The sequence below is a fragment of the Pongo abelii genome, chromosome 2, assembly GCF_028885655.2.
Source record: "Pongo abelii isolate AG06213 chromosome 2, NHGRI_mPonAbe1-v2.0_pri, whole genome shotgun sequence".
Taxonomy (NCBI): Eukaryota; Metazoa; Chordata; class Mammalia; order Primates; family Hominidae; genus Pongo; species Pongo abelii.
The window spans coordinates 194,365,736-194,393,638 of NC_085928.1; the positions used below are offsets into that span (position 1 = coordinate 194,365,736).

Genomic DNA, 27,903 nt, shown 5'->3' on the forward strand with positions numbered 1-27,903 from the left:
TCTGCGTTGCTCCGCCCGCCGGCCCACCCGGAGGGGACGGCCCAGCCAGGCTGGGGTCCGCGCGAGGCCTCCCGAGAGGCGGCAAAGGGCGCTGGGAAGGCGCAAGCCCGCGCCGGCTCCCTGCGGAGGTCCGGGTCGGAGAGGGGCGCCCGGGAGGGGCGGGTCTACTGGCACGTGGAGGGGCCGGCCCGGGTTCGCGTTTCCGCGTGCCCAGGCAGGAGGGGCTGCAGACGCCTGAGCTCCGTAGGGGTTGGGGCTGGGGGCTGCGGAGCTGTCTACATCGGACTCCTCCGGGTCAGCCCGTTAGGAGCCGCCTCCGCTCTGCCCCTCCGAAGGGACGAGCGGCCCAGACAGGCCTGGGAAGGCCCCTCTGCCCCGTCAGGGGTGAAAAGCAAAGCTGGAAGGATTCGGAGAGGGTTGGGGCCGTCTTCCTCATCCTTCCTTTTCTCGGGGCTCCCCTGGGTAGGTGCACTTGGAGCAACCGGGCCTGCGGGGTGTGCGGGGGTGGAGGTTGGGGAGGGCACCGGAAGGGGTAGGCCGGAGGGAAGGGAGCTCCAGGTGCCGGGAAGTCCACTCCTGGGACGCGGGCGTGGGTCGCTTCTCCCTGGCTGGGCCCAAGGAGGAACCCAAGTGGCTGCTTCCATCCCTCCGCTTTGGGGGAACTGCCTGCTGGTGTTCTGGGTTCTCTATCAGGGGCTGGGGAAGGATAGAACAGAGGGCGGAGCGCACGCAGGGTGGATGGGCAGTGAAGAGATAGCGTGAGAGGAGCGAGGGCAGCGCCCAGGAAACGCACAAGTGTGCGGGAGAGCCAGCACCAGGAGGAAGGGGCATTTGGGAGGCAGAAGCGGGGCTCAGGGGGCGGGGGCAGTGCCCGGGAAGGGGGGGCCTTGTGATAGAAGCCAGCACTCAGGAGGAAGGGCCAGTGTGAGGGAAGAGCTGGTATCCAAGGGACAGAGCAGTGCCAGGCTGAAGGGGCACGGAGGGGATCCATGTCCAGGAGAAGGCAGTGGAGGGGGAACACGCAGCACTAAGATGGAGGGGTAATGCCCAGGGGGAGAGGGGTGGCGGGAGCCCGGCTGAGGGGGCGGCGTGGGGGAAGAGAGCAGGGCCTGGGGGGAAGAGGGCAGTGGTGGGAGGGTGCAGTACGAGGAGAGGGGACAATGCAGGCTTTCCTCTTCTCCATAGCGACATCATGGCAAATTCCCAAACTGGACGGATCCGGCTCGGGTTACGTCCAGCAGGGCCGAACCGGCCCAGGCCGGCCCCGGGGTCCTCAGTGCCGGCTGGAGGGGCTGGGCACCTCTGGGGCGGGGTTCTGCTCCACCTGCCCTCGGGGCGGACTGTGCCCTCGGCGGGCACGCGGACCGGCGGGGTAGGGCTAGGACCCGGCTTCTCTGGGCCAAGGATCAAGGTCCCTGCCTGGATTAGGTCCCCACGCATTCCCGTCTTCGGAACCCGGCCTCTTAAGAGGGCGCAGTAGAGCCCCAGCGGAGCGCGAGAACCCGCTCTACAGCCTATTTCTTCTCCGCCCTGGGCAGAGCCACCTGGACGTGAGACCCGCCCTCAAAGCCGAAGCCTCTCGGAAGCAATCTTCCGGGACGGAAGTTAAGTAGCCCCGAGCGGGAGACTGTGGCGGAAGTGGTCGCGTTACCGCTTGTTTGTGCGCATGCGCCACTTTTGTCTGGCCGCGGAGCTTTCAGGAGCTGCTCTTGGTTCTCTCCGGTCTTGTCCGCGCTAGGGGGTGCGCGTACTCCCAACTGTGGTCGCGCGCTCACCCCTTCTGCTGCTCTCGCGGCCCCCTCGCGATGGCGGGCATCCTGTTTGAGGATATTTTCGATGTGAAGGATATTGACCCGGAGGGCAAGAAGTTTGACCGAGGTAAGTAAGGTATGTAGGGGCGGTTTGGAGGAAGAGGCTAACCTCTCGGACATGCCCCTGGGCCCCGTGTCCACCCAGCTCTTGTGGCCTGCCCCTACCAGCAGGTCCTGATGTAGGGACCTCCCTTAGTAAACATTTTATGGATGAGAAAACGGAGACTCCCGAGCTCTCTCTGGCTTCACGCATGCCGTGCCCGGTGCCTGGGTGGCCTTTTGTCGTGGTGCTGGCAAACTCCTGGGCATCTTTATAATCGCTACCTGCGCTGTGCTAGACGCTGTCTTGTGAGACCAGCCTGGCCAACATGGTGAAACCCCATCTCTACCAAAAATACAAAAATTAGCCGGGCGTGGTGGTGGGCGCCTGTAATCCCAGCTGCTTGGGAGGCTAAGGCAGGAGAATTGCCTGAACCTGGGAGGCGGAGGTTGCAGTGAGCCAAGATCGTGCCACTGCACTCCAGCCTGGGCGACAGAGAGAGACTCCGTCTCAAAAAAATGACAGTCCTCATGAGGTGGGTGGTGCCTTTCCCATTTTTCTCTGAGAGGTTGAGTAAACCACCCAAGGCTTCACAGCGAGTAATCTGACTTCAGAGCCTATATTCTTGTATTGCCCTTAGAATCTTTAGTGCTTTGTGAAGTCTTCTTTGAGTTAGAGTTAGCTGCTGCTTGGTATATACCTTTTTTTTTTTTTTTTTTTTTTTTGAGACGCAGGCTTGCTCTGTCGCCCAGGCTGGAGTGTAGTGGCACGATCTTAGCTCACCACAACCTCCGTCTCCCGGGTTCAAGCGATTCTCTGCCTCAGCCTCCCAAGTAGCTGGGATTACAGGCATGCGCCACCACGCCTGGCTAATTTTGTATTTTTAGTAGAGACGGGGTTTCACCATGTTGGCCAGGCTGGTCTCAAACTCCTGATCTCAAGTGATCCACCTGCCTCGGCCTCCCAAAATGTTGGGATTACAGGCATGAGCCACGGCACCGGCCTACACCTCTTTATTTTGTCATCTATCAATAATTTTCTCTTTGATGTCTTTCTTTGCCTGGAGACTAAGATGTTTTTCAAGATGGATACCAGTTCTTATACATCTTGGTAACTCCCCTCAGCACAGTGCCTAGCATAGAAAGAGAAAACCTTTGGATGATTGAATAACTTGCCCAGAGTCAGGTTCTCAGTCATCCAGGCAGGCTTTGCTGCTGGAGTATCTTTGGTTGTTTTCTGGGGATTACGTTCGCTTGCCACAGTTTTTCTCCCCTTTTCCTTGCATATCTGGTTCTGATTGAGCCTGAATTTCTGTGAGAGCAGATGAGAGACCAGTGGATGTAGACTGGGTTAGATTGAGTATCCTGTTGCATACAATCCCACACTGTAGGATCTGCATTGGCAATACCTCTGTCACTCTTTTCCTGCTTCTCCCCAGTGTCTCGACTGCATTGTGAGAGTGAATCTTTCAAGATGGATCTAATCTTAGATGTAAACATTCAAATTTACCCTGTAGACTTGGGTAAGTATTGAATACAGACAATAATAAGAGGCTTTTTGCTGCTTCCGCTATTCTTCACTCTCTGATATTGCTGTTATTTTCAGGTGACAAGTTCCGGTTGGTCATAGCTAGTACCTTGTATGAAGATGGTACCCTGGATGATGGTGAATACAACCCCACTGATGATAGGCCTTCCAGGTGAGGGAGTGGAGAAGGTAATACTTGAAATATTCCTTGAGGACTAAGTAGATAAGTGATATAGAAAGACTCTTCTTTAATTCCTGGAATAAATGATGATCAGCGTAATCTGAGTAACCTTAAGGAAATTTCTGCACTTAAGAATTCAAACAGGCCAGGCACCGTGGCTCACACCTGTAACCCAAGCACTTTGGGAGGCCGAGGCAGGAGGATTGCTTGAGTCCAGGAGTTCAAGACCAGCCTGAGCAACATAGCGAAACCTCACTGCTACAAAAAAGAAGAGAAAAAAAAAAAAAAAAGGCTGGTAATGGTGTCATGTGCCTGTAGTCCCAGCTACCTGGGAGGCTGAGGTGGGAGGATTGCCTGAGCCAGGGAGGTTGAGGCTGCAGTGAGCCATGATTGCGCCACTGCACTCCAGCCTGGGTGACAGAGAAAGACTCTGTCTCAAAAAAAAAGAAAAAAATTCAAACAACCAAGTATTTATCTATAACAGTGATTACATGCTTGTGAGTTGCAGCCTTTTGAAGGCTGAGGAGGTAACTGCTGAGTGACCTAGGCCATGTGGGTCTTGTGTCTTGGGAGGGAGCTTGGTGTGATGGAAAGACTTTGGCACCCCACTTGAGTTCATTTCTCAGCTCTACCACTTATTTGTTGAGTAACCTTAATCTCCTTCAGCCTGTTTCCTCATCAATAAAATAGAGATGGTCATGCCTAGCTCATGGGGTTGCCGTGAGGACTAAATGACATCATGTTTGTAATGTGCCTGTTGTTATAATGCTGGCATTTAGTTACCAGTAACCATTTTTTTTTTTTTTTTGAGACGGAGTCTTGCTCTGTCGCCCAGGCTGGAGTGCAGTGGCGCCATCTCAGCTCACTGTAAGCTCCGCCTCCCAGGTTCACGCCATTCTCCTGCCTCAGCCTCCTGAGTAGCTGGGTCTACAGGTGCCCACTACCACACCCGGCTAATTTTTTTGTATTTTTAGTAGAGATGGGGTTTCACCGTGTTAGCCAGGATGGTCTCGATCTCCTGACCTCGTGATCCACCCACCTCGGCCTCCCAAAGTGCTGGGGTTACAGGCTTGAGCCACTGCGCCCGGCTGACCAGTAACCATTTTTAAATGGGATCTTTTGTATTGTTAATTACTGTTAAGAATAACTTTGCTGCTATTGCTCTATAGGGCTGACCAGTTTGAGTATGTAATGTATGGAAAAGTGTACAGGATTGAGGGAGACGAAACTTCTACTGAAGCAGCAACACGCCTGTAAGTTACATAATCTTGTGAGGATTCTTTTCCCCCTCCATGTTCTGAGACTTTGAGCTATGCTCCTGCTTCCTCTGTTGGGTCCCTCTCCTCAGGCACCTCAGACCGAGGTGGAAACTAGAAAGAAATAGTTCTGGGAGCAGTTTCCAGTCTGAAATGTAGACTGCCCTTTGTCAGGCCCTCCTGGCCCAGTGGTCCACATGAGAAACTGGTTATCTCGCTGTGTAAAGTGCAAAGGAGACTTGCTTCCCCGGGAACAAATGCAGCATTAAGTGATTAGACTGTTAGGCTTTGTGTGTGTGTTTTGTGTGTGTGTGTTGCTACTCTGTAAAAGGCTTTGTGTGTGTGTGTATGTGTTTTGCTACTCTATAACCCAATCCCTAGTTCCTTGATTTTCCTGTCCAGCTATTTTTTCTTTTCTTTAAAATCTTATTAAAACAATATGTGCTTTTTGTAAGCAATTTGAAATGCAGAAGAGTAATGTGAAGAAGGAAAAAAAAAGTCACCTGTAATTCCATATCCAGAGAGAACCTTTTACATGGACTTTTTTGCATATCCTGGTGTTCTATTTTTTTCTTTGAGACTGTGGTGTTTATTATGTTTTCTTTTGCTCTTTTTGCTTAACATTATGTAAAACATGTTTCCCCATGTTAGTGTAAAGCTTTTCTTTCTTTTTTTTTTTTGAGATGGAGTCTTGCTGTGCTGCCCAGCCTGGAGTGCAGTAGCGCCATCTTGGCTCACTGCAAGCTCCGCCTCCTGGGTTCACACCATTCTCCTGCCTCAGCCTCCTGAGTAGCTGGGACTACAGGCACCCACCACCATGCCTGGCTAATTTTTTTTTGTATTTTTAGTAGAGACGGGGTTTCACCATGTTAGCCAGGATGGTCTTGATCTCCTGACCTCATGATCCGCCTGCCTCAGCCTCCCAAAGTGCTGGGATTACAGGTGTGAGCCACCGCGCCCAGCCAGTGTAAAGCTTTTCTTAAACGTTTCAATAGTTGCATAACATTTCAGTAAGTGGATATGTCTTGATTCATTTGAACATTACCCTGATTTGGGGCATCTAGGTGTTTTCCACCCTCGATAATATAAAGAACAGTGCCTTGCACATATCTGTACATTGATGTTTGTCAGAATTTTGGTTCCTAGTGACAAAACAGTAGGAAGATGCCTCTTCTGTTTCTTAGGCTGAGATGGAACAGTGCCTTGCACATATCTGTGCATTGATCTTTGTCAGAATTTTGGTTCCTAGTGACACAACAGTAGGAAGATGCCTCTTTTCTTTCTTAGGCTGAGATGGAGAGCTGCTGAGTGGCAGTGCTCCAGACTCACGGGATGGGGCCTTCTGTTTCAGCTCTGCCTACGTGTCCTATGGGGGCCTGCTCATGAGGCTGCAGGGGGATGCCAATAACCTGCATGGATTTGAGGTGGACTCCAGAGTTTATCTCCTGATGAAGAAGCTAGCCTTCTGAACCTCGCCTGAAGCCAGCCTCGCTGCCAAGTCACTCAGGTCATGGGCATTGTTCAAGCCTGAGTGGCAGCCGCTCTTGCCCCTCTTGAGGAGGGGCTGGCTCACTGTCCACTGTGGTGGCATCTTTAACTGGCCTCCACTCAGTGGGAAACTGACTCGCCTGTGAAAGACACAGTGGGAGAGCTGAAAATGAATCAGAAGCTTTATGTATATGATTTTGAAATTAAACTTTACTTTTTCAGACTGCCCCTCCCCTTTTTGTAAAAAGTCCATTTACTGTAAAATCGATTTTTCCAATTTGTCTGTGGTGTATTGTTTCTGGCCCATGGTCAGCTGATCACTTGTCAATGTAGGATCTATTCCAGCCTTTTGGTATCTGGGTTCAGGATTATCTCAGTCTCCTGGCTGACTGTTCTCAGCATTTATCCTCCAGTGTGGTTTTCGGTCTGGGAGAGAGAGTTGTGCTTTTGGCTCCTGAGGGTACCCCAGGCCCAGAAGATAACCACCCATTTGGCGCAGAATTTTGAATTGGCAAGGAGCCCTGCTCGTGTCCTTCCAACACTTTCAGTCTCTTAGGAAGTCCGTTCACGCTGACTTGAATGAGTCACTTGCATAGTCTAGAAATGTTCATTATTTTTATGGAAGCTTTGGGTAGAGGCTTTTAGCTACAGGCATGGGAGATGACTATGAAGAGAGTAGGACGAGAGGACTTGGTGGTTCTGGAAGCAGCTGGAGGAGCTGGCTCTCTGCTGTACATTCCAGTGGCGACCTGGGAGGGAGGGTAAGTGGAAGTGGACAGGGCAGCAATACCAATGAAGTTGGCAGGCCAGAGCCAGGGCCAGTGCCAGGACAATGTAGCGGCCTGACTACAGTCACTAACTTAACGAGTGGGGGAAGAAAAAACATTGAGAAAATGTCTATGATAAGGGCTCCAGCATGTGAGCTGGCTCTTCAGCCTGGCATTAGAGGTCTCTAGGAAAGCATATGGGGTTCTGTTTTCCCCTAGAAAGTTTAGAGTAACAATCCAAAAAGATTCTCTGTGCATTAAACAGTTGTCTGTTTGATCTGGTTTTGCCTGGGAGCTGGTCCCCTGCTGGGATACCTGGGGTATTTCCTTCCCCATCATTTTCAGGTCTTCATGTGAGGTGTTAGAAATAGTATTTAGGGAAATGGGTTGAAAATGAATGACCTCAGCAGGGAGGAGGAAGAGGTGTTTCTTTTACCTTACTATGGGTAGAGTAGGGGGAGGGAATTGGGATGAATTTTTATGAAATCCTAGAACCTTTCCATGGGGTGGGTTTTTTTGTGGGGTTGGAGAACGACAAATGAGAGTGAGACAAATGAATTACAAGTAATAGTGTGTAGGTTACATAGACTGTCCTGGTGGTCTTGGGGTAGCAGAAGAAAGAGAACTGGTAGAGCGTTGAATAGGGATAGGAGTGTTCTGGTTGTAATTGTTTTTTTGTGTTAGTGGGAAGAAGGGATGGGACCAACCAGACTGATTTGGGAATGGGTTAGATTTGTAATAGGGCAGGTAAGTTCACACTGGAGAAGCCCATGAGTTATTCGCATTTGCCCACAAGTGGAGTAAGTCACATGCCAATACCAGGTGCCTGGAAGTTTCTGGTGACATTTGCAGTTTTGCCATTCTATTTTTTTTTTTCTTTTTTTTGAGATGGAGTTTCGCTCTTGTTGCCCAGGCTGGAGTGCAATGGCACGATCTCGGCTCACCACAACTTCTGCCTCCCGGGTTCAAGTGATTCTCCTGCCCCAGCCTCCCGAGTAGCTGGTATTACAGGCATGTGCCACCATGCCCAGCTAATTTTATATTTTTACTAGAGACGAGGTTTCTCCATGTTGGTCAGGCCAGTCTCAAACTCCCAACCTCAGGTGATGCACCACCATGCCCAGCTAATTTTGTATTTTTTAGTAGAGATGGAGTTTCTCCATGTTGGTCAGGCTGGTCTCGAACTCCTGACCTCAGGTGATCCGCCTGCCTCGGCCTCCCAAAGTGCTGGGCGTGAGCCACCATACCTGGCCCTGCAGTTTTGCCATTCTTGTCTCTCATCTGTCTGTGCTGGGAACCCATCATTCTCTGGTTCCACTGGTGTATGGTGTCCTAGGTGCTGGCACTTCCATGTGCTATAAAGTGTTTCATTTGATTATTAAATTTAACCTAGCTCAGTATGTCAGTAAGTTAGTTTCCACTTAACATTCCCTTGACTGCGTGCTGGAATTTGTAGTATGAATGAACTTCTCTTCCATGCAGAAACTGACAGCATTTGAGATTTGGACAGCATTTTTGAGCTTTGTGCATTTGTTGATTCCTTCTCTAGGAAAACTATTCTGTCCGTGAAGGGAGAGAGGGACATGGGAAGGTGTCTAAATCGGTCGCCTCCACCAAGAACTTTGGTTTTCTACTCAGAACTCTTTTTTTTTTTTTTTTTGAGATTGAGTCTCACTCTGTCGCCCAGGCTGGAGTGCAGTGGCGCGATCTTGGCTCACTGTAACCTCCGTCTCCCAGGTTCAAGACTACAGGTGCGTGCCACCACACTCGGCTAATTTTTCATATTTTTAGTAGAGGCAGGGTTTCACCGTGTTAGTCAGGATGGTCTTGATCTCCTGACTTCGTGATCCGCCTGCCTTGGCCTTCCAAAGTGTTGGGATTACAGGCGTGAGCCACCGCGCCCGGCCTCAAAACTCTAATTGTTACTCCTTAAGGACTTGTATGTCTTTCCCAGTAAATAGAATCATTAAATGACATATAGGACAGTGTACCACACTGGGGAGAGTATGGACCCTAGAGCGAGGTCAGACTAGGGTGTTTTCTTCTCCTGCCCACAGGGCGTGTAACCACTGATAACTCACCTGGCTTCTCTGAGCCTCAGTTTCCTCATCTCTAAAACAAAAAAGATAATACCTAACTTACAGAGTTGTGTGAATGTTACGAAAGGTAAAGTACACGAGGTTCCTAGCACATTGCCTTTCATTTAGCTGCTTTGGAATGCCTTTGGTGACCTTGGGGTATTTGTGGCAGTGTTTGGGTTTCTGGGTTCCTAGCTCCTCTACCTCCGTGGTAGCCTTTCCTTCCTCAGGGGTGGAGGAGAGGAAAAAGCTTCCACTAGTTTTCCTACAGGAACCTCTGGAGGTAGCAGGTTGATTTTTGCAGTGGAATTTGTGTTTTTGTGCAACATAAACCTCCTTTTCCTGAGCACCAAGGCAGCACTTATTTGCAAAGCCCCATAAGCCTGACTCCTTTTTAGAGATCCCCTAGCAGAGTTTATGGTGGTCACACAGAGCTGCTTTTTAGATGCATTTGTGGGAACTGGGAAATGAGCCTTCAACTTGTACTTGACTAGTACTTGTTCTCCTGCTGTGTGAGCTCAAGAAGCCTGACTCATGCCACTTCCTGCACTTCCCCCTGACCTCCACAGGAGGGAGGCAGGCGTCCATGCCTGGCAAAGCCTCCTGCTGAGCTGCCAAAGCTCTAGCTGTTTGCTCAGCTGTCACATCCAGGTCCTGTCTTTACTGAACTGTCTACACAGCCTTACCTGGGGTGTGAGGCTCTCCAAGGCTTCCTGTTAGCTTTTTTGTTGGGGGTGGCGGGGTGAGGGGGATCTATTGCCACCCTCGAAGAACATCTTTCCCTTGCTTTTTAGGGAGCTTTTGGGCGCTCTCATTTATTCCTTATACAGGCTCAGTTTTGTCTATTGTATAGGGACAGCGTTTCTGAGAGACAGCTTATTCATTTCTCAAGAGTAAAGACCTGTCAAGAATATGGGATCAGAGTCCCAGTGAGAATGATAGTAAAGGGGATGGGGGCGTTGGAAGGCCTTGAATTTGAAGCAAAGGAAATTACCCTTTCTCTGTTTTCTGACGCAAGATTAGTCTCTCCCTCTGTTCAAATGCCAGGCCAGCCCAGGCCTTTGCGGAATTATCATAGAAAAAGAGCATATAGAGAATCAGTGAGTTGCAAATTTCTGCAGAAAATAGACCAAAGAGTTAGCTGCTCTGATGAGTATTGCTGATAGCTTAAAAAAATAGCTTCTGAAGGTTTATAATGTACAGTGAAAAATGATTCCCTTTTCAGTCCTGTGTATCCTTTTTACCAGGGCTTTGGGTTTCAGGAGAAAGTAGGAAATCTTGTCCAGTTGTCTCCCAGGGACTCCCTGCAGGGAAGAGAGCTGTACATGAGACAATGCTGATGTCGGCAGTGTCTGAGAACCTTACCCTTCCTGAGACAGATTCTGGGAGTAGGTGTAGGATGTGTTTAGAAGAGGGCTGGTAGGGGTGGGCGTTGGAGCAGAAGGGTCATGAAGCAGGGGGTGGAGCTGGACCACAGGGGTGAGCAAGGTGGGTGGAAGAGGGAAGAGTGTATACTGTCCAGTAGGGGGATGGGTTGGGGAAGAAGAATATCCAGGCTGGAGGTTGGGTGGCAGGGAGCCTGTGTCTGATGTTCCTGGGGAAATGTCCGAGGCTCCTAGGGTCCTGCGTGAGGGTCCAGGAAAGAGTCCACGAGTTCCATTCAAGAGTTCGTGTATCCTGTTCAGGTATCCAGGGATTTGGTCCAGGGACCTGGAGGTTTGGTTCAGCAGACCAGGAATCTTGGCTCTGAATCCCTGCTGCCGCTTCAGAAGCCCAGAGCCAGTAGTTCTGGCTGAGGCAGTGAAGTTTGTCTCCAACAATCCAGAAGTCCTGTTTGGGAGCTCGTTCAGTGTGAGGACTAGAGAGGTTCTGCTGGGGACAGCTGTGGTGGGTGGGGCCCGCCTGACGCAGAGGGTGGACCCTCCTACAAGCATCAGGAAACGCACCTTTCCTCGGAGCAGGTGTTGGAAGCTCAGGAAGATGGCATTGGGATCCTTGTGAGCTGTGGTCCTGCCCTGTGGAGGAAGCTGAGGGCAGAGGATGGTCCTGAGGCCAAACACCAGGGCCAGATCTCAGGCCTCCCTTGTCTAAGTAGGAAAGACAGGATGCCAGCACCCAGGCATTGTGGCTGGCAGGGAGCACTCTTAGTAGATCAACTCTTCTGCCCTTGAGCTCCCTGGAAGACCCCTTCCCCCTCAGGTCTTCTAGGGGGACTGAGTCAGAAAAGAACAGTTTCTACAGATCCCTTGACTGGGGACTTACCTGGGTTCCAAGGAGGCTCTGCAGGGCCCCAAGGAGGAGACGGACCTGTCCAGAAAGCTGCCCCAGGAGGGATGAGAGGCAAGTGGGTCCCAGTTGTCCCCGTGCTGCCATCACTGCCTCCAGCAGAAGGGTCACTGCTCCCAGAATGTCCTGTGCCTTGGTTTCCTCCTGAGAAACAGATGGGAGAGAGAAGCGCACTGCCACAAAGGGCACACTAATCGCGGGTGGGGAGCCTGTAGGAGTAGCCAGCAGAGTGAATCATACAGGCTGAGAACTGGACAGGACCAAGGTCCCACCCAGGGCAGGAATTCCTTCACAGTCTCCCGACAGCTGGTCATCAGCTTCTGCTTCAAAAACTCCAGTGCCCGCTAGTCCAGCCTGGTCTTACACTTGGTTTCAGTGAGAAGAGCTCCTTTTTTTCTTATGTTGCTGAAATCCGCCCTGTTATAGCTTTTACCTCTTGGTTCTAGTGCTGCAAATTTACTCTTTCTGCTGCAAAACCTTAGGATCATTTGATTTTTAAACTGAATGAAGGCTGGGTGCAGTGGCTCACGCCTGTAATCCCAGCACTTTGGGAGGCTGAGGCAGGTGGATCACCTGAGGTCAGGAGTTCAAGATCAGCCTGGCCAACATGGTGAAACCCCATCTCTACCAAAAATACAAAAATTAGCTGGGCATGATGGTGGGCACCTATAATCCCAGCTATTTGGGAGACTGAGGCAGGAGAATTGCTTGAATCCGGGAGGCTGAGGTTGCAGTGAGTTGAGATCATGCCACTGCACTCCAGCCTGGGGGATAGAGTGAGACTCCGTCTCAAATAATAAATAAGAATAAATAAACTAAATGTAGATATGAGACTCTATCATAATGATCATAAGGATGAAAAGAAAGGACTAGAAGGGACCCATAGGAACTGCCCTTCTTCCCTGACTCAGTCCTGAGGGAAGAAGGGACGCTAGGGTTCTTGAGGATAGATTTTAGTTTTTTAAACTATTGCTCATAAAACATGCTTCTAGTCTCTTTCTGTTCAGGCTGCTGCTTTCTAGACACACGTTAGTTTAATATGGTCCCTCTTAATAAATTAGCATATGTCTTCAGGAGGATGTCCGGTGTTCAGGCCAGTATATTTAAGTGTAGTCCACTCGGAATAGAGTTCTGTATGAGCATTTCCACAATGGGGATGCTAAACATCAAACAGACAAGAATTACTAGCTTTAAGAATAGCTGCTTCAGTAATGTTACATGGTAAGTTTGGGGGCAATTTAATTCTCTCAGATCCTTTTCATAGGAAGTGCTAGGGCCAGAGGCTTAAATGATGGAATCAGGGCATTGTGGCCTGAAAGCTGGAATAGGACTTTACTCATTAATTTACACATGTAGAATTTTTTTTTTGTTTTTGAGATGGAGTTTTGCTCTTGTCACCCAGGCTGGAGTGCATTGGCATGATCTCGGCTCACTACAACCTCCACCTCCTGGGTTCAAGCGATTCTCCTGCTTCAGCCTTCCGAGTAGCTGGGATTACAGACATGCACTACCATGCCCGTCTAATTTTGTATTTTTGGTAGAGACGGGGTTATGCCATGTTGGCCAGGCTGCTCTCAAACTCCTGCCCTCAGGTGATCCGCCTGCCTCGGCCTCCCAAAGTGCTGGGATTACAGGCGTGAGCCCCCGGCCCACATGTAGAACTTTATATCTCTGTTATTTCACCTTGTTTCTGACCTAGTCTTTCAGTGATTTGAATCTTGATTCAGTCTTTTGTTATTTTAGTGGTACTTCCCAGCTTTGTGTCATCTTTGGATGACATATGAGTCTTGCTTCTGCATGCCAATTTAAGAAGACTCAACAGGAATAGGTCAAAGGCATGGCCATGAGCGATTTCTCTCCAGCTTTTCATGGTGTTCAGCTTCAAATCTATTCACATATTGGATCTGCAAGCCATCATCTTATCCACAGGCTATCATCATATCATAGGTGAATATAGATTGGGTTAGGGTGGCCAAGCTGAAGGTGAGATATTTTTAAAAAGCTCAAGAATGTTGGAGAATCCATGAGAAGCAGCGGGAAACTGAAGACAGGACTTAGGGAAGCCAAGGTTAGGGACAGCTTTCTTACCATCTGGGTTTTCCATTCTCCCAAGCTAAAGTCCACAGCAGGCAGCAGGACAGGTGCAGGCAAAGGGTGAACCTCTGGGCACTGGCTCTGTTGAAAGAAATTGGTAGGGGGAGAAGGGAGCTGAAATAGAGAGGGCTATGGTAGCCTAATAAGCAGGCTAGTCCTCCATGAGTACTATCTCTAGACGAGAACTTTTAAATGAGGGCTGTATTGTGAAGAATAATCCTTGTCAGGGAGTGTGGTCAGTAGGTGGTGACAATATGGGAAGAACAGTCATTGGTTCAAGGAGTTAGAGGAAGTGATGGTGACTTCCTGGGAGTATGGGTGTCTTACCAGTTACGTGGATAAAGGGGATAATGTTGGGAGTTCTCACCAGTCTGCTGTGAAGGACATGGGAGTCACGAAGCAGTTTACTGAGGACTCGGAGGTCACAAGCAGGAGGAGCCGGGCTGGACAGCGTTAGCCTTGCAGTTAGGAGAAGCATTACCACGAGGAGCAATTCTTAGATGAGGAGAGGTGAGGTTGAAAGATGAGGAGGAAATCATTGTCAGCTGGTATTCCAGGAATTCCCATTCAGGACCCAGACCCGAAATCCAGGGAGTCCACCCCTCAGACCCCTTATTTTTGGGAGAATGGGTTCCCCCAGCTTCCTGCCCCCTGCAGCGTGTCTCCTTTCTCTCCCCTTCTGTCATGTTTCCATACGGCCCTAGCCCCTCAAGTGTGTTCTCACCAGTCAGCTCCATTCTGGCCGGGGTGTCTGGCTGGCGTGGCTCCCTGTTTGGGGCCTCTCCCCTGAATCCTTCCTGGGGCCATGGAGGCGGCTTGGGCTCTTGCACTTCTGGGCAGAGTAGGGTGGGGCAAAGGCGGGCCAAGGATGAGGAATCTATCCTGAAAGTAGCAAGAAGAGTGAACATTTAACCAAGTTGCTAGGAAGAGACTGCCTGGCAGGGTGAACAGATGCTGAGGAGGGCTTGAGATGCTGACCAGCCTGGAACTGCCAAAGCCCTGACTTCTCTCACATTTTCTTGTGATGAAAGCATATGGTGTGCCGGGTGCAGTGGCTCACGCCTGTAATCCCAGCACTTTGGGAGTCCAAGGCGGGTGGATCACCTGAGGTCAGGAGTTCGCCACCAGCCTGACTAACATGGTGAAACCCCGGCTCTACTAAATACAAAAAAACTAGCAGGGCGTGGTGGTGCATGCCTGTAATCCAAGCTACTTGGGAGGCTGAGACAGGAGAGTCGCTTGTACCTGGAAGGCGGAGGTTGTGGTGAGCCGAGATCGCGCTATTGCACTCCAGCCTGGGCAATAAGAGTGAAACTCCGTCTCAAAAAAGAAAGAAAGAAAGAAAGAAAAAACGAAAGCACATGGTGTCTCCTTTTTGTCAGGACTCCTCAGTGAATCGGACATGGATTTGGTGCCACCTAACCCTGCTGAGAACAGCAGGACATGATATGCATACACACATATCTTAATTAGCTTTAAATTCTGAGCAACCTTGGTTGTTAGGTCAGAGAAAATCTGAGATGGGGATAGAGAAGGAAAGCATTGTGGCTTCAGCCTGGAGAAGAGAGTGGAAAATGGGATGCAGGGCCTGGGTGAGGAACTGGCAAACAGGCACATAATATGTTGAGGGGTAACTTCTATGGTGGGGAGTGGGGCTGGGGAGGGGAACTGCACAAAGTTGTAACTGAGACCACTAGAGGTCAAGATTAAAAGGCTGTATGGGAGAAATTAACCTCTATTCTTTCCCTATCTACCCCCACACATAAAGCCTCTGGAGATTTCTTTGGACTCCAAGTCCTGAAATACTCCATTATCTGAGGCCAAGAGATGGGCTAACAGTCCTGAGACTTCCTTCCTGAGACCAGCTGCCCAGGAACGGGCACCTGCTGGGTGATGCCCACCTTAGGGGCTTACCTTGTCTTAGGCACCCACTAACATATCTGTCTCATAGCTCACACCTGCCTCCCTGCCCCCTTGGCAGAACCCCTTCCGGTTCCTTCACAGGACCCCCCACATGGCTTCCTCCTCCTTTCACAAGTTGTGCAAAGAGGCTTGCACCTGATTCAATATTGGGATTTCCTGTAGGTCTGTCAACATGAGTGGGCCCTCCTCCCATTACCCTCTCCTTGCGCCCTGGCTTGCCTGGCCCAGCTTCCCCAGCGCCAGATTCAGAACCTTAAGCTAACTAGGAATGACCAGCTAAGAATGGGGACTGGGGCTGTGTCCATCTTACTACTGTGTTTGCTAAGCCCTAAGTGCAGCTCCCTCTCTTATTTTCTCCCTGGGCTCATGTCCCCTTTCCTTAGGGCCAGCCAGGGCTGTGCTGTATTCCACCAAGTAAGTGATCAGTCCCTCAGAAACCAGCACCCCACCCCCTACCCCTGCTCTGCCCTGCTCCTCCCATTCTGGGAAGGCTACACTCTTCTCGACAAAGGTCAGTGCCTGTAGGTTCCAGTTTGCCTGCCCCTCCCCCAGCTGGGAGCCCATTTCTCTTTGCTGTCCTTTCTACCCTCACATAACCCCACACCCTGCTGGCCACTCACCGGGTGGAGAAGGGCTCCAGGACCCAAGTGCACAGCAGGCAGCCCTCTGGGGAGCAGTTGGGTAGGAAGACATGTGGCGGTGGGGCACAGCCCCTCCACAGCAGCAGGTCATACGCCTGCCTGGGCCACTTCTGCCCAATCAGAGAAGGGAGCCACCAGACACTGGTGAAGGCCCCCGGAAGTGACGCCTTCTCTTCCCTGGAGCCCCTGCCTGGACCAGGGTCCACTCCTCCACCCACACACACCACGGAGAAGATTTGGATGGGGGAATCCATCGTTTCCTGGACATGGGCAACCTGGGACCTGGAGGGGGACAGGAGCAGAAATTTTTTTCCAGGAGGAATCTGGCAGGACATTTGTGTCGCTGGGGAAGAAGCACAGAGGTCTTGTTTAAGATTGGTGGGGTTTTCACCTCCTGGCTATCCAAATTTCTTTTCCCTGGACATCACACCTGCCGCTGAAATCCAACAGGACGCTTGCTTTCCTGCTTTTCTTTCTATAACCCCCTAGGGAGTCCTGTCATTTCCCCCTTTCGAAGTGGGAATATGGATATTGCCCACATGAGAGAAATCTCCTGTTATGGGTTGGTGTTATGGGGAAAGGGTTTGGACGGGTTGAGAGGACTGTCAGGTGCGGGGCACATGTATGTGCACACGTGTGCACTGGGTTAAGCCTGAGCTTAGGTGCTCGTCTGCTGGGGTCCAGTGGCTTGGACGGCTACACACACAGATCTCTGCACCCAGGGCCCTCCTTTGCTTGTTCTGTCTCCCTCTTCCATCTCCTACCGTTCCACATGTGACAAGAGGAATAACCAGGCCCATGTGTCCCTGTCTTAGGAAAGACAGCTGCTGGACCTCCCCCGCAAATACCTTCCTGCTGGCCCCCCTTTTCCTTTGGCCCTGGCTCTAGCTCCTTTGCTTTCTTCCCAGTCCCAGTCTCCCCAGAGTCTCTGTCCTCAGGGGCTTCCTGGCCTGACCTTGATCCCATCATCGCCCTGTCCCCCAGAACTTCCTCAGGCTCTGTCCTGTTTCTCCTCCCCAAGGATGGGCATGTCTGCTGAGAAGTGTGGCCTAGATCCTGGAATTTTCCTGTCCAGCCAGACGAGATGTCTCCCAAGATTAGGAAGGAGGGTGCTGGGATAGCTGGGAGGATAGTGGGTGTGTGTGGGAGGCAGAGACAGGGAGACAGGCATGACCATGGAACCAAGAGAAAGGAGGCTGGGAGTGGGCTGGAGAGGCAGAGGGTCCCTTGGGTGACGGAAGGGGGTGAGAAAGCAAGAGGGGACTGTCGAATGCGCCTGAGGATAAGTTACAATGAGAGGGAGACACTGTCACTCCACAGAAGGGGGAATGCTGCCGGTTTCTGGCTAGGTCCCTGTCCTGGGTGACATAAGAATGAGGAGCCACCTCAGAGAGGAGGCAGGGAGGCAGGCTAGGCAGTGAGAGAGGGTGGTGAGGGTTTGGGGGGCGCTGTGGGCCCAGGCAGGGGGAGATCGGCTGATGGGCCTTTCCTGTACGTTGTCATCTTTAAAGACAAGTCTTCATCCTTCGGGCGGAACCGGGTCCTCGCTCACTAAGCGGTCCAGGCCTCAGGCCTAGCCTCTGCCCCTCCCTAGCCTGAGGCTCCCGTCCTGGGCTGGACACCGACCTCCTGGTCCAGCCGCCCTGTGGCCGCCAGCAGCGGGGGGCTCCGGGCCCGCCTCTCCTCCCCCTCTTCGCGCCCCCTGGTCCCTCCCCTCCCCCTCCCCCGCTCCCCCTTCCCCTCCCGCCCTCCCCTGCCCGGTCCCAGCCCCTCCCTCCCCTCCCCCACCCGCGATCCGGGCCGCTGCTGCTGGGCCGGACCCCCCGGGCTCAGCCCGGCCCCTCGCCGAGCTGCCGCCGCCGCCCCGTTTGCTGAGGAGGAGGCCCCCGGCCGGGGCGTCGGGCGCGGGGCATAAAACGGGCCGGAGCCGGCGCCCGGGGCAGTAGAGCCGCGTACGGCCCGGGTCAGCGCCCGCCCGCCCGCGCTCCTCCCGGCCGCTCCTCCCGCCCCGCCCGGCCCGGCGCCGACTCTGCGGCCGCCCGACGAGCCCCTCGCGGCACTGCCCCGGCCCCGGCCCCGGCCTCGGCCCCCTCCCGCCGCACCGCCCCCGGCCCGGCCCTCCGCCCTCCGCACTCCCGCCTCCCTCCCTCCGCCCGCTCCCGCGCCCTCCTCCCTCCCGCCTCCCCAGCTGTCCCGTTCGCGTCATGCCGAGCCTCCCGGCCCCGCCGGCCCCGCTGCTGCTCCTCGGGCTGCTGCTGCTCGGCTCCCGGCCGGCCCGCGGCGCCGGCCCCGAGCCCCCCGCGCTGCCCATCCGTTCTGAGAAGGAGCCGCTGCCCGTTCGGGGAGCGGCAGGTAGGTGGGCGCCCGGGGGAGGCGCGGGCGGGGAGTCGGGCTCGGGGCGAGTCCGCGCCAGCCCGGAGGGGGCGCGGGGCGCAGGTGGCTCGGCGCGGCGGGCGGCCCGGAGGGTGGGCGGGGGCAGAAGGGCGCGGTGCCCGGGACCCGGGACCCGCGGGCAGCCCCCGGGGCGGCACGCGGCGCGAGCTGGGCAGCGGCCTCCAGCCAAGCCCGTCCCCGCAGGCTGCTCCTTCGGCGGGAAGGTCTATGCCTTGGACGAGACGTGGCACCCGGACCTGGGGGAGCCCTTCGGGGTGATGCGCTGCGTGCTGTGCGCCTGCGAGGCGGTGAGTGCACCCCGCGGCCGGCCCGGGCCCTGGCGGGTGGGGAGCGCCGTGTCGCGCGGGCGTCGGAGTGGACTGGGAGCTGCTGAGAAGGAGCCCAGTCGGCAGATGTTGGGGATATTTTTCTGGTGGAGGAAGGGGAATCAGCCCGTTCAAGTCTTAGGTGCTGTTACTGATCGCCCACTCTGTGTGAGGCTCTGTGCCAACTCCGTTTCGTTCCCTGCTCATCTAACTCTCATGGCAGCCTTGCTAGATAGAGAGTATTATTATCCCCATTTTCCAGACAGGGACCTTGAGGCCCAGAGAGATGAAGTAGCTTGTCTAGGGTCACGCAGCTTGTAAGTGGCAGTGCTGGCTGACTCTGCGGGACATCCTTGCCTGGGGGGGTCTCATCGGTTGGCATTTTGCACTCACTTGGGTTTCCCGCCTTTTCCGGGAGCAGCCTCAGTGGGGTCGCCGTACCAGGGGCCCTGGCAGGGTCAGCTGCAAGAACATCAAACCAGAGTGCCCAACCCTGGCCTGTGGGCAGCCGCGCCAGCTGCCGGGACACTGCTGCCAGACCTGCCCCCAGGGTAAGGCTTGCTCCGCCCTGCGGGAAGGGAGGCAGGGCCACGATACTAAGTCCCTGGCCACTTGGATGGGGCGTCGGACTGGCCCTTCCCACGGCCAGCTGAAGCCAGTGTTCTTACCCCCCCCCCCCGCAGAGCGCAGCAGTTCGGAGCGGCAGCCGAGCGGCCTGTCCTTCGAGTATCCGCGGGACCCGGAGCATCGCAGTTATAGCGACAGCGGAGAGCCAGGCGCTGAGGAGCGGGCCCGTGGTGACGGCCACACGGGTAGGGGGCTGGCGAACAGCGGGGTTGTGGTTGAGGCTGGGCCACCAAAGCGGCGTTTGACAGTGCTCAGGCCATCTTCCTCCCGTCCCAGACTTCGTGGCGCTGCTGACAGGGCCGAGGTCGCAGGCGGTGGCACGAGCCCGAGTCTCGCTGCTGCGCTCTAGCCTCCGCTTCTCCATCTCCTACAGGCGGTGAGAAAGGGGAAGGAGCAAGGAAGGGTCAGCTGCCAGCCCGGGAGGGAAACTGGGAGAGCTGGGAGGGGCTGCTTTTGGCTCAGTCCGGACTCACCCGACCTCTCATTCCCAGGCTGGACCGCCCTACCAGGGTCCGCTTCTCAGACTCCAATGGCAGTGTCCTGTTTGAGCACCCTGCAGCCCCCACCCAAGATGGCCTGGTGAGATGATGCCATTTATGAGCACTTGTCCAGTCTGGGCACTGTGCTGAGAGCATGCTCTGCATTGCCTCCTGTGGTCCTCACCACAGCCCAGTGGGAGGAAGGCACTGACATTATGATGCCCATTTTACAGAAGGGGGAACTGAGGCTCAGTAGGATAATGTGATTTGTTCAAGGTCACACAGCTAGTAAGTGGTGCAGCCAGGACTGGAACCCAAGCATCTGGCTCCAGCGTTCTTTCTTAAGCTTCGTAGGGCACCCTGGAGGTTCCTTTCCATGTTCCTTTTTCATCAGGCCTGCCTGGGCATCCTAATTGGCCTAGCCTGCACAGTGTCTGAGGGTAGGGCCTTCTTGTCTCTCTGCTCCAGGTCTGTGGGGTGTGGCGGGCGGTGCCTCGGTTGTCTCTGCGGCTCCTTAGGGCAGAACAGCTGCATGTGGCACTTGTGACACTCACTCACCCTTCAGGGGAGGTCTGGGGGCCTCTCATCCGGCACCGGGCCCTGGCTGCAGGTAGGGAGCAAAGAGCCCCGGGCGTGGAGTTCTGAGTCTTCTCTATCCCCCAGGAAAGGGGAGGGGGGGTTTCTGACAGGCTCTCATCATCGTCCCTTCCCCAGAGACCTTCAGTGCCATCCTGACTCTAGAAGGCCCCCCACAGCAGGGCGTAGGGGGCATCACCCTGCTCACTCTCAGTGACACAGAGGACTCCTTGCATTTTTTGCTGCTCTTCCGAGGGCTGCTGGAACCCAGGAGTGGGGGTAAGTGGGATGGGGGCAAAACATGTGAGAAGGTTAGGGAGAGCACCTGTCTCAGAAAGGCCCACATGTGCGGCCTTGCAGGACTAACCCAGGTTCCCTTGAGGCTCCAGATTCTACACCAGGGGCAGCTACTGCGAGAACTTCAGGCCAATGTCTCAGCCCAGGTGAGTGGGGATCTGGCTCTTGCTGCCACCTGTCTTGGCCTCTTGCTATTGCCCATCACACCCTGCTCTGTCCCCAGGAACCAGGCTTTGCTGAGGTGCTGCCCAACCTGACAGGCCAGGAGATGGACTGGCTGGTGCTGGGGGAGCTGCAGATGGCCCTGGAGTGGGCAGGCAGGCCAGGGCTGCGCATCAGTGGACACATTGCTGCCAGGAAGAGCTGCGACGGTGAGGCGGGGTGGGGGGGCCTGGTGCCCTGGGCACGCACAACTGAGAGGCACAGACAAGTGCCAGGGAAGGGGCCAGGGTGGGTATGGGACAGATCCTGAGGACTGGGGGTGTAAGCGGCCATGGGGTAAACCTAGCCTCACCTGTCTTGCCCCTCTGTAGTCCTGCAAAGTGTCCTTTGTGGGGCTGATGCCCTGATCCCTGTCCAGACGGGTGCTGCCGGCTCGGCCAGCCTCACACTGCTAGGAAATGGCTCCCTGATCTATCAGGTAAGAGCCAGGGGCGGCAGAAGGTGGGGGAGGGGTGGAGTGGGCAGCAGGCCCCAGGCCTTCACTGCCTCTCCACTTTGCCCTCCTCCATCCCTGCCCATCAGGTGCAAGTGGTAGGGACAAGCAGTGAGGTGGTGGCCATGACGCTGGAGACCAAACCTCAGCGGAGGGATCAGCGCACTGTCCTGTGCCACATGGCTGGATTCCAGCCAGGAGGACACACGGTGAGGGCTCCATGTGGAGCTGGACCCCAGGGCCCAATGCATGGGCTGTGGGAAGCCAGGTTGGATGAGCAGGGATGTTCATTATCATCCACTCACTCATGGGTTCTCCCACTCATTCATTTATTCATTTGACTTTTTTTTTTTTTTTTTTTTTTTTTGAGATGGAGTCTTGCTCTGTCGCCAGGTTGGAGTGCAGTGGTGTGATCTCGGCTCACTGCAGCCTTTGCCTCCTGGGTTCAAGCGATTCTCCTGCCTCAGTCTCCCGAGTAGCTGGGACCACAGGTGCGCACCACCACACCCAGCTAATTTCTGTATTTTTAGTGGAGACGGGGTTTCACCATGTTGGCCAGGATGGTCTCAATCTCTTGACCTCATGGTCCGCCCGCCTCGGCCTCCCAAAGTGCTGGGATTACAGGCATGAGCCACCGCGCCTGGCCTGATTTGACATTTTTAGTGAGCCCCAGACTAGGGACTAGAGTACAAAGCAAATCAGATGTGGCCCCTGTGCTTAGCAAGCTCACAGTCAAATGGGAGCATCGGACCTGGAGAACAGTGCCACAGGCCGCGTATTAGTAAATGTAATGGCAATGGTTGCTACTTATAGGGCCTTTCCATGTGCTAGGTGCTGCATTGGTGGCCTTACATATTTTTTGGCTTTCACAGTATCCATTTTATAGATGAGGAAGTGAAGGCTTGGATAAGTTAAGTTACTCTTCAAGATTGTTACATAGCTAGGAAGCGGCAGGGGAGGGCCTGGAAACTGGGCCTGCCGGGTCCTTATCCTGTGTTTCTGGTGTGTGGAAGTGTGTGTGGGTGGAGTCAGGGCACAAAATGGCCCAAGGCTTCAGAACCTTGGACTCGTGTGAGAACTGAGAAGGCCTATCCTCCCCTGCCCCCAGGCCGTGGGTATCTGCCCTGGGCTGGGTGCCCGAGGGGCTCATATGCTGCTGCAGAATGAGCTCTTCCTGAACGTGGGCACCAAGGACTTCCCAGATGGAGAGCTTCGGGGGCACGTGGCTGCCCTGCCCTACAGTGGGCATAGCGCCCGCCATGACAGTGAGTGTCCTTAGGGATCTGTTTGCCCTTTGGTTTCCTAGAACATTTGAGGGATGGTGGCAGACAGCCGGAGCCTGGTGTGTCTTTCTTTGTGCCTAAGCTCCAGTTGCCATCTGAAGGTGGGGACATATAGGGTGGCCCTGCTGGCAGACTCTTCCTGTTGCCGAGGTTCAAGGGTCTAAAACTTGCTGCTCTCCGGGCCCTGGACCTATGGACAGTGTCTTCCAGCTCGTGGAATGTGTGCTGGGGAACTGGGGAATGCTGGGTTTGAGGGCTTGCCCTAGGCCACGTTCTCACCTGTCATCTCTCCTCTGTTTGGACCCAGCGCTGCCTGTGCCCCTAGCAGGAGCCCTGGTGCTACCCCCTGTGAAGAGCCAAGCAGCAGGGCACGCCTGGCTCTCCCTGGATACCCACTGTCACCTGCACTATGAGGTGCTGCTGGCTGGGCTTGGTGGCTCAGAACAAGGCACTGTCACTGCCCACCTCCTTGGGCCTCCTGGAACGCCAGGGCCTCGGCGGCTGCTGAAGGGATTCTATGGCTCAGAGGTAAGGATGTGATGGTAGGCGGCAGCTTGGAACATTTCTGTTTTTTAGCTTAAAGGGCTGTGTGGGCCTGTGGTGGGGAAAGCAGAGGGCAGACAGCCTGGTATAGAAGAGCTGGCATAAATAAAATAAATTAAACAGTGATTTGTAGGCCGGGTGCAGTGGCTCACACCTGTAATCCCAGCACTTTGGGAGGCCAGGCGGGTGGATCACCTGAGGTAGGAAGCTTGAGACTAGCCTGACCAACATGGAGAAACCCCATCTCTACTAAAAATACAAAATTAGCTGAGCGTGGTGGCACTTGCCTATAATCCCAGCTACTCTGGAGGCTGAGGCAGGAGAATCGCTTGAACCCGGGAGGTGGAGGTTGCAGTGAGCTGAGATCGCGCCATTGCACTCCAGCCTGGGCGACAAGAGCAAAAATCCATCTCAAAAAGAAAAAGAAAAAAAAAAAAAAAGGGCAGGCATGGGCTTGGGAGTCAGATAGACCTGGGCATGACTCTGACTCGGCTTTTTATTATTCATTCTCCTTTCTAAGTCTTTTTTTGGTGGGGTGTCTTGGATAGTATGTAATATCCTGGACCTCAGCGGGGTGGGTGGGATGGACTAAGCGCTTCGAGTGGGGTGAGTTCTCATGGACTTGGAGTCAGAGAGACCTGGCTTCCAAGCTCCACACTATTGCCAACGGGCTTTGCTACCATGAAGACTTTCTTTAGCCTCCCTGGCTCTCAGTTTCTTCATCTGTGAACTGGGGACAGTAGGCTCAGCCCTGAAGTGCCTTATTCCTATCCGTTATCCTGCCTACGTGCAGGCCCAGGGCGTGGTGAAGGACCTGGAGCCAGAGCTGCTGCGGCACCTGGCAAAAGGCACGGCCTCCCTGCTGATCACCACCAAGGGTAGCCCCAGAGGGGAGCTCCGAGGGCAGGTAGGTGGGGAGTGTGGGCAGTGGGGGCAGTGGGGAGGGTGCAGAGTTGGAGGCGCACTGTGTGCCCTTACACTAGTTACTTGCTGTCTCTGAGTCCTGGGGATGGTCGTATCACACCCCTCTGGCTGGTGGGGAGGATGAGCTACATGAGGAGGCTGGCAACCCGGCACCCTATCCCTGGCAGCTGAGATGATTGTGGAGCGAATGGCATCCTCCTGGGCCACTGCAGCGCTCAGGGGGCTGAGGTGTCTCCAGCTGCCGCTGGTAAAGACGCGAGGGGGAGCCCCAGCGCCGCCTCAATTGGCCTGTCCTCCCAGGTGCACATCGCCAACCAATGTGAGGTGGGCGGACTGCGCCTGGAGGCGGCCGGGGCCGAGGGGGTGCGGGCACCAGGGGCTCTGGATACAGCCGCTGCTGCGCCGCCTGTGGTGCCTGGTCTCCCGGCCCTAGTGCCCGCCAAACCTGGTGGTCCTGGGCGGCCCCGAGACCCCAACACATGCTTCTTCGAGGGGCAGCAGCGCCCCCACGGGGCTCGCTGGGCGCCCAACTACGACCCGCTCTGCTCACTCTGCACCTGCCAGGTAGGAGGTCCTGGAAGGGCACACTGGGTCCTGGGATCTGGAGCAAGGGGCCTGGACACTCCTGTCAATGCCTCCGCTCCTCTCTGCAGAGACGAACGGTGATCTGTGACCCGGTGGTGTGCCCACTGCCCAGCTGCCCACACCCGGTGCAGGCTCCTGACCAGTGCTGCCCTGTTTGCCCTGGTGAGTTCCCCGCAGGGGAGTGGAGGGAGGAGTTGGCCCAGTGCGGACAGGTCCTTTGGGGAGGGAAGGAGGGCGGTCACCCTCTGCTTTCACCATTTCTTTGGCTCCACAGAGAAACAAGATGTCAGAGACCTGCCAGGGCTGCCGAGGAGCCGGGACCCAGGAGAGGGTGAGCTGGAAGGGTGCGTGCACGGTGGGAGGCCCCAGAGGAGCCATTAGGTTGAACCAGGAGGGGGACAAGAAGGGGAGAGTATATAGGGGGTGGCCTGAGGGGCACAGATTCCAAGCGATGCCTGACAGGACTCATTAGTGTTACTGGCCCCCAAGTGGGCCCTTGGCTTAGGCTCGTGTGGGGGTGGCCTGAGGCTCAAGCCTTGGTTGTGGGCCCAGCTGATGAGCTCATACTAATGGCCGCTGGGCCCTGTTCCCCACCAGGCTGCTATTTTGATGGTGACCGGAGCTGGCGGGCAGCGGGTACGCGGTGGCACCCCGTTGTGCCCCCCTTTGGCTTAATTAAGTGTGCTGTCTGCACCTGCAAGGTATGGCCACCCAATCTTCTCTGGTGCCATAACCCAGCGGGGTCTGCAGAGATGGGGAGGGGCTGCCAGGTGAGGAAGGCCCGTCCTTGGTGAGGAGGGCTCAAGAATCAAAACGATATGAGAAAAGGCCTTTGCGCTCTGAGAGTCGGCTCCCTGTGGGAAAAGGAACAGGGCTGACCTGGGTGTGGATTCTGGCTCTGCCAGCTAACTAATGCCAATGACCCTAGGCACCTTCTGTCCCTGAGCCTCACTTTCCTCTCCTGTAAGCAGATATGATGGCACCTACCTTGCAGGGTTCCGATGAGGAGCTGAGTTTAGGTCTATAAAGCCAGTCCGGGCCTCTGAGTAAAAGGCCACGGAGACTGCATTTGAGGTGTGGAACAGGAGAGGGAGTGGGCAGGAGGCTTATGTGCCCCCTGCCTGACACTCCTTGCTCAATGGATCCCTACAGGGGGGCACTGGAGAGGTGCACTGTGAGAAGGTGCAGTGTCCCCGGCTGGCCTGTGCCCAGCCTGTCCGTGTCAACCCCACCGACTGCTGCAAACAGTGTCCAGGTGAGAGAGGTGGCTGGGCACTGAGGCCTCACCTTTGGGTTGAGGCAGGCTTTGTCCTGGGTGAGGGGAAGGGTGCTCAGTTAATTGAGCATTATACTGAGCACTGCTCTGTGCCTAGCCTGGAGCCAGGACTCTAAATGCAGTGGAAAGAATGTGATATACTAGTGGGATATGATGGGTTCTGGTTCCTGCTCCATCCATCCATCCATCCATCCATCCATCCATCCATCCATCCATCCATCCATCCATCCATCCATTCATCTATCTATCCACCCATACGACCATCCACCCATTGATGCATCCATCCACCCACCCACCCCTTGATGCATCCATCCATCCATTCATCCATCCATCCATCCATCCATCCCTCCCTCCATCCACCCATCCATCCATCCATCCATCCATCCATCCATCCATCCATCCATCCATCCATCCATCCATCCCTTCATCCATCCATTCATCTGCCCACCCACCCATCCAAATTTATCACCTACTAAGTGCCAGAAACTGCTAGGTGCTGGGTATTCAAAGAGAATACTCATAAAACCTGGTTGGTCCTCCTGGGCTGACCCTTTCTCTTTCCCTCTCAACAGTGGGGTCGGGGGCCCACCCCCAGCTGGGGGACCCCATGCAGGCTGATGGGCCCCGGGGCTGCCGTTTTGCTGGGCAGTGGTTCCCAGAGAGTCAGAGCTGGCACCCCTCAGTGCCCCCTTTTGGAGAGATGAGCTGTATCACCTGCCGATGTGGGGTAAGTGGGGAGCAGAGGCTTGTGTGAGGTGGGTACTGGGGGCCTGGTCTGGAGTAGGGAGACCTTCCCAGGGAGGCCCCTGAAGAAGCTGAAGGCCACTGTGTCCCAGTGCCTCTGGGGGACACTCAGTGTCTGCTCTGTCTTGTACCAGGCGGGGGTGCCTCACTGTGAGCGGGATGACTGTTCACTGCCACTGTCCTGTGGCTCGGGGAAGGAGAGTCGATGCTGTTCCCGCTGCACGGCCCACCAGCGGCGTAAGTGAAGGAGTCCAGGGTCAGCAGCTGTGAGTGGAGGGCTGACCTGCCCTTGGGACTCTTGATCAGGGAAGGGAGCATTCACTGTGTGCAGGAACAGTGCAGCCTGCCTCACAAGTGCCATTCCAATCCACCCTCACAGCAACCTGGTGGAATTGTTATTTATGACCTTTTCTTTACAAATGAGATTTCTGAAGCTCAGAGGAATTAAGCAATGAGATGAAGGTCACCCAGCTGTGTGCACTGACCTGTTTAGAAAATGCTGGCCTTCCTGGGACCAAGGCAGGGATGCTTTGCCCTGCCCTCCATGCCTCTCTGTGCCTCTCCACTCCCTCTCCCCTCCTCCAACATTCCCTCCCTTCTGTCTCCAGCAGCCCCAGAGACCAGAACTGATCCAGAGCTGGAGAAAGAAGCCGAAGGCTCTTAGGGAGCAGCCAGAGGGCCACATGACCAAGAGGATGGGGCCTGAGCTGGGGAAGGGGTGGCATCGAGGACCTTCTTGCATTCTCCTGTGAGAAGCCCAGTGCCTTTGCTCCTCTGTCCTCCCTCTACTCCCACCCCCACTACCTCTGGGAACCACAGCTCCACAAGGGGGAGAGGCAGCTGGGCCAGACCGAGGTCACAGCCACTCCATGTCCTGCCCTGCCACCCTCGGCCTCTGTCCTGGAAGCCCCACCCCTTTCCTTCTGTACATAATGTCACTGGCTTGTTGGGATTTTTAATTTATCCTCACTCAGCACCAAGGGCCCCCGACACTCCACTCCTGCTGCCCCTGAGCTGAGCAGAGTCATTATTGGAGAGTTTTGTATTTATTAAAACATTTCTTTTTCAGTCTTTGGGCATGAGGTTGGCTCTTTGCGGACAGGAACCTGAGTGGGGCCTGGTG

General features: G+C 54.6%; 3 protein-coding genes across 14 annotated transcripts; 2 read left to right on the top strand and 1 right to left on the bottom strand.

Moving 5' to 3' along the window:
- Nucleotide 1: 1 nt before the first annotated feature.
- Nucleotides 2-6,580, top strand: POLR2H (RNA polymerase II, I and III subunit H). Of its 5 annotated transcripts, none has more exons than XM_063722377.1 (6): nucleotides 2-128; nucleotides 1,539-1,878; nucleotides 3,290-3,373; nucleotides 3,457-3,550; nucleotides 4,729-4,812; nucleotides 6,167-6,580. In XM_063722377.1, the coding sequence occupies exons 2-6, from the start codon at nucleotides 1,806-1,808 to the stop codon at nucleotides 6,282-6,284; spliced, it is 453 nt and encodes a 150-aa protein (XP_063578447.1). In that variant the 5' UTR covers nucleotides 2-128; nucleotides 1,539-1,805; the 3' UTR covers nucleotides 6,285-6,580. The 5 variants fall into 5 exon arrangements, with proteins under 5 accessions (XP_063578447.1, XP_054409069.1, XP_054409070.1 ...); XM_054553094.2 differs by having other exon boundaries at nucleotides 14-462; nucleotides 1,186-1,878; XM_054553095.2 differs by having other exon boundaries at nucleotides 27-462; nucleotides 1,429-1,878.
- Nucleotides 6,581-9,457: 2,877 nt separating this feature from the next.
- Nucleotides 9,458-17,776, bottom strand: THPO (thrombopoietin). Of its 6 annotated transcripts, none has more exons than XM_054553090.2 (7): nucleotides 16,072-17,776; nucleotides 14,253-14,410; nucleotides 13,896-14,023; nucleotides 13,523-13,609; nucleotides 11,411-11,578; nucleotides 11,095-11,163; nucleotides 9,458-10,452 (listed from the first exon to the last, which is right to left on the bottom strand). In XM_054553090.2, exons 1-7 carry the CDS (start codon nucleotides 16,425-16,427, stop codon nucleotides 10,339-10,341), a joined length of 1,080 nt encoding a protein of 359 aa, XP_054409065.2. In that variant the 5' UTR covers nucleotides 16,428-17,776; the 3' UTR covers nucleotides 9,458-10,338. The 6 variants fall into 6 exon arrangements, with proteins under 6 accessions (XP_054409065.2, XP_054409064.2, XP_054409063.1 ...); XM_054553089.2 differs by having other exon boundaries at nucleotides 11,095-11,175; XM_054553088.2 differs by having other exon boundaries at nucleotides 9,458-10,978; nucleotides 16,072-17,772.
- A 137-nt stretch (nucleotides 17,777-17,913) lies between these two features.
- CHRD (chordin) lies at nucleotides 17,914-27,851 on the top strand. 3 transcript variants are annotated; one of them, XM_024244577.3, is made up of 23 exons: nucleotides 17,914-18,444; nucleotides 18,670-18,773; nucleotides 19,213-19,342; nucleotides 19,475-19,603; nucleotides 19,695-19,794; nucleotides 19,910-19,997; nucleotides 20,366-20,507; nucleotides 20,612-20,752; nucleotides 20,834-20,916; nucleotides 20,994-21,141; nucleotides 21,304-21,410; nucleotides 21,515-21,634; nucleotides 22,534-22,690; nucleotides 23,016-23,236; nucleotides 24,045-24,158; nucleotides 24,476-24,739; nucleotides 24,829-24,922; nucleotides 25,035-25,091; nucleotides 25,358-25,461; nucleotides 25,913-26,015; nucleotides 26,609-26,763; nucleotides 26,915-27,017; nucleotides 27,392-27,851. In XM_024244577.3, the coding sequence occupies exons 1-23, from the start codon at nucleotides 18,297-18,299 to the stop codon at nucleotides 27,442-27,444; spliced, it is 2,865 nt and encodes a 954-aa protein (XP_024100345.2). In that variant the 5' UTR covers nucleotides 17,914-18,296; the 3' UTR covers nucleotides 27,445-27,851. The 3 variants fall into 3 exon arrangements, 2 of the variants coding, with proteins under 2 accessions (XP_024100345.2, XP_024100344.2); XM_024244576.3 differs by having other exon boundaries at nucleotides 17,915-18,444; nucleotides 27,389-27,851; XR_008524097.2 differs by lacking the exons at nucleotides 26,915-27,017; nucleotides 27,392-27,851 and having other exon boundaries at nucleotides 25,358-25,396; nucleotides 26,609-26,719.
- Nucleotides 27,852-27,903: the final 52 nt, after the last annotated feature.

Coding starts and splice junctions, on each gene's coding strand:
- POLR2H (XM_063722377.1), top strand. CDS start 1,806: ATGGCGGGCATCCTGTTTGAGGATATTTTCGATGTGAAGGATATTGAC. Junction 1,879..3,289: donor GGGCAAGAAGTTTGACCGAG/GTAAGTAAGGTA, acceptor GCTTCTCCCCAG/TGTCTCGACTGCATTGTGAG. Junction 3,551..4,728: donor ACTGATGATAGGCCTTCCAG/GTGAGGGAGTGG, acceptor ATTGCTCTATAG/GGCTGACCAGTTTGAGTATG.
- THPO (XM_054553085.2), bottom strand. CDS start 16,427: ATGTCCTGCCAGATTCCTCCTGGAAAAAAATTTCTGCTCCTGTCCCCC. Junction 14,024..14,252: donor GGCCAGAATGGAGCTGACTG/GTGAGAACACAC, acceptor TCCTCATCTAAG/AATTGCTCCTCGTGGTAATG. Junction 13,610..13,895: donor ATGTCCTTCACAGCAGACTG/GTGAGAACTCCC, acceptor TTCTTTCAACAG/AGCCAGTGCCCAGAGGTTCA.
- CHRD (XM_024244576.3), top strand. CDS start 18,297: ATGCCGAGCCTCCCGGCCCCGCCGGCCCCGCTGCTGCTCCTCGGGCTG. Junction 20,917..20,993: donor AGGCCAATGTCTCAGCCCAG/GTGAGTGGGGAT, acceptor CTCTGTCCCCAG/GAACCAGGCTTTGCTGAGGT. Junction 21,142..21,303: donor TGCCAGGAAGAGCTGCGACG/GTGAGGCGGGGT, acceptor GCCCCTCTGTAG/TCCTGCAAAGTGTCCTTTGT.